This window comes from Nansenia antarctica (assembly GCF_963989245.1).
Source record: "Nansenia antarctica genome assembly, chromosome: 6".
NCBI classification, from domain to species: Eukaryota; Metazoa; Chordata; class Actinopteri; order Argentiniformes; family Microstomatidae; genus Nansenia; species Nansenia antarctica.
The window spans coordinates 68,833,038-68,835,537 of NC_137676.1; the positions used below are offsets into that span (position 1 = coordinate 68,833,038).

The window sequence follows — 2,500 nt, forward strand, 5'->3', positions numbered from 1 at the left end:
ACGTAGAATAAAATAAAATAAAAATACACACAAGAGTCCTCATCTTAGGGGGTAAATTAGTGTGTGTGTGTGTGTGTGTGTGTGTGTGTGTGTGTGTGTGTGTGTGTGTGTGTGTGTGTGTGTGTGTGTGTGTGTGATTGATGAATGAATGTCTGTTTTGATCAGATCTTGATATATTTTGTTTGGGATGTGAGTGTGTGTTGATAGTTGTGTTGTCTCTCTCTCTCTCTCTCTCTCTCCAGGGGCGAGGCCTGTGCAGCCATGCTGATGTATGATTACCCACTGAAGACTGACATGGAGACGGTAAGATGTGTGTGTGTGTGTGTGTGTGTGTGTGTGTGTGTGTGTGTGTGTGTGTGTGTGTGTGTGTGAGTGTGTGTGTGTGTGTGTGTGTGTGTGTGTGTGTGTGTGTGTGGCGGGGGGGGGGAGGGTGTGTGTGCGTGTGTGTTTTTCTCCCATCCTCCCACACATGCCTCGGCATGTTCTTCATGCATTGTTCCACATACACTAGAGTAGGCCTGTGACCTACGCACACACACACACACACACACACACACACGCACACACTCTCTCCGACGTGTCTAGACTGACCGGTTCCGACAAACAGGACATTTGCATACAATGGACACACACACTGCCAACCAATAGGAAGACGCTGACACATACACACTGCCAACCAATAGGAAGACACCTAGGCCTGTTTGACACACTCACAAACTAGTTCCTGTCAGTGCCTTCCATTCCAGATGTTACGGTAATAATACTGTTTGGTTGTTTTGACTGTATTTCAAATGTACCGTAATCGTTGAAAATTAAACGTATAATTAAACGTATAACTTATTAACTTATTTTTCTTCCTCCCTCCCTCCCTCCCTCCCTCCCTCCTTCCCTCCATCCCTCCCTCCCTCCCTCCGTCTCTCTCCCTCTCTCCCTCTGTCCCTCCCTCCTTCCCTCTCCCTCCCTCCCTCCCTCCCTCTGTCCCTCTCCCTCCCTCCCTCCCTCCTTCCCTCCCTCCTTCCCTCCATCAGTCTATCTACCAGACCTACCCCTCACTGGTGAAGACCCCGGCAGAGACCTACAGTGTGATCTTCTCCCCCCACCCCGCCAGCGCTGCCCACCTCTACCACCACCCCACACACCCCTCCCAGCACCCGCACCCTTTCTCCCAGTCCCATGCGCACACTCACGCGCACACACACGCCCACGCCCTCGCCCTCGCCCCCTCGGCCCACCCTCACCCTCACCCGGTGCACACGCACACACACACCCACACGCAGCTGGAGCCCGTGGACCTGTCGGTCAGCAAGCGTAACTCCTCCTCCTCGTCCTCCTCCTCCCCCCCCTCCTCCTCCTCCGCCTCCTCCCCCTCCTCCTACCGCAGCCCCCCCTCCTCGCCGTACAGCTACGGGAGCCGCGTGTCGCCGCCGCTCGCCTCCCCCCCGCCACACCGCCACGCCTCCCCCCCCTCCCTCCCCCCTCCTCCCCCCCACCTCCCCTTCTCCGCGGTGCTGGCCTCCACCCTGGGGTCCGGCGGGGTGATCCAGGGGTCGGGGGTCATGCTGTCGCCCGTGATGCTGCAGCCCCTGTCGGTGCTCTACCCCTCCCCCCTCCACCTGCACCAGCAGATCATGGTCAGCCCCCCCCCGCACCCCCTGTCCACCCAGGACCACCACAGGCAGTGTGGCAACGCGCACAAGACAGGTGAGCTGGGGTGTCTTTAGGACTGTGTGTGTGTGTGTGTGTCTGTGTTTGTGTCTCTTTGTGTGTGTGTGTGTGTGTGTCTGTGTTTGTGTCTCTTTGTGTGTTTGTGTGTGTGTGTGTCTGTGTCTCTTTGTGTGTGTGTGTGTGTCTCTGTGTCTGTGTCTGTGTCTGTGTCTGTGTCTGTGTCTGTGTCTGTGTCTGTGTGTGTGTGTGTGTGTGTGTGTGTGTGTGTGTGTGTGTGTGTGTGTGTGTGTGTGTGTGTGTGCGTGCGTGCGTGTGTGTGTGTGTATATTGACGTGTCTTGGTGGTGTCTCTCCCCAGTGTCCTCCATGAGGCTGTCTGACCACAGAGGCGACGCCCATGACCACAACAAGCCAATCAAAATGGAGCCTCGCTCTGAGCACGCTCACAAGGACAGCTACCAGGAAATGACATCATCGGTTATCAGCGTACCGAGAGGCTACAGCGAGTAAGTAGGGCTGGGGGGTTAAACAGCACACACACACACACACACACACACACTCACACACACACAGTACAAAGACACACACACACACACAGGGGAGAGTTATTGTTCAGGTATTTCGCCAATTAATTTGTGTAAGCGCGTTCTTTGTGTTTTCTCATTCCTCGCTTGTTGCCGGGGCGGTTGCGGGGCTGGTCCCCTCTGTCGCCGTGCCAACTCTGACATAATTGGCCCCTGGGGAAGTGGGAGTGGCAAGAAGAGCTGTCACCACCACAGCTCTGACACACGCACACACACACACACACACACTGACATACACACACTGACATACAC

General features: G+C 55.6%; 1 protein-coding gene and 1 long non-coding RNA gene across 2 annotated transcripts in view; both read left to right on the plus strand.

Annotated features, from left to right (window-relative positions):
* The window catches only part of LOC308161289, a 13,625-nt gene extending 12,500 nt beyond the window's left edge, over window positions 1–1,125 (plus strand). The window contains exons 2-3 of the long non-coding RNA XR_013937521.1: window positions 243–303; window positions 1,029–1,125. This is a non-coding gene — a long non-coding RNA (uncharacterized lncRNA). The remainder of the gene's footprint in view (window positions 1–242; window positions 304–1,028) is intronic.
* Window positions 1,126–1,211: 86 nt separating this feature from the next.
* Window positions 1,212–2,500, plus strand: part of klf3 (Kruppel like factor 3 (basic)) — a gene marked incomplete at its 5' end in the record, with an annotated part of 4,993 nt that continues 3,704 nt past the window's right edge. Inside the window, 2 exons of the mRNA XM_080534817.1 lie at window positions 1,212–1,701; window positions 2,023–2,170. Coding sequence (XP_080390943.1) covers window positions 1,212–1,701; window positions 2,023–2,170 — 638 coding nt within the window. The remainder of the gene's footprint in view (window positions 1,702–2,022; window positions 2,171–2,500) is intronic.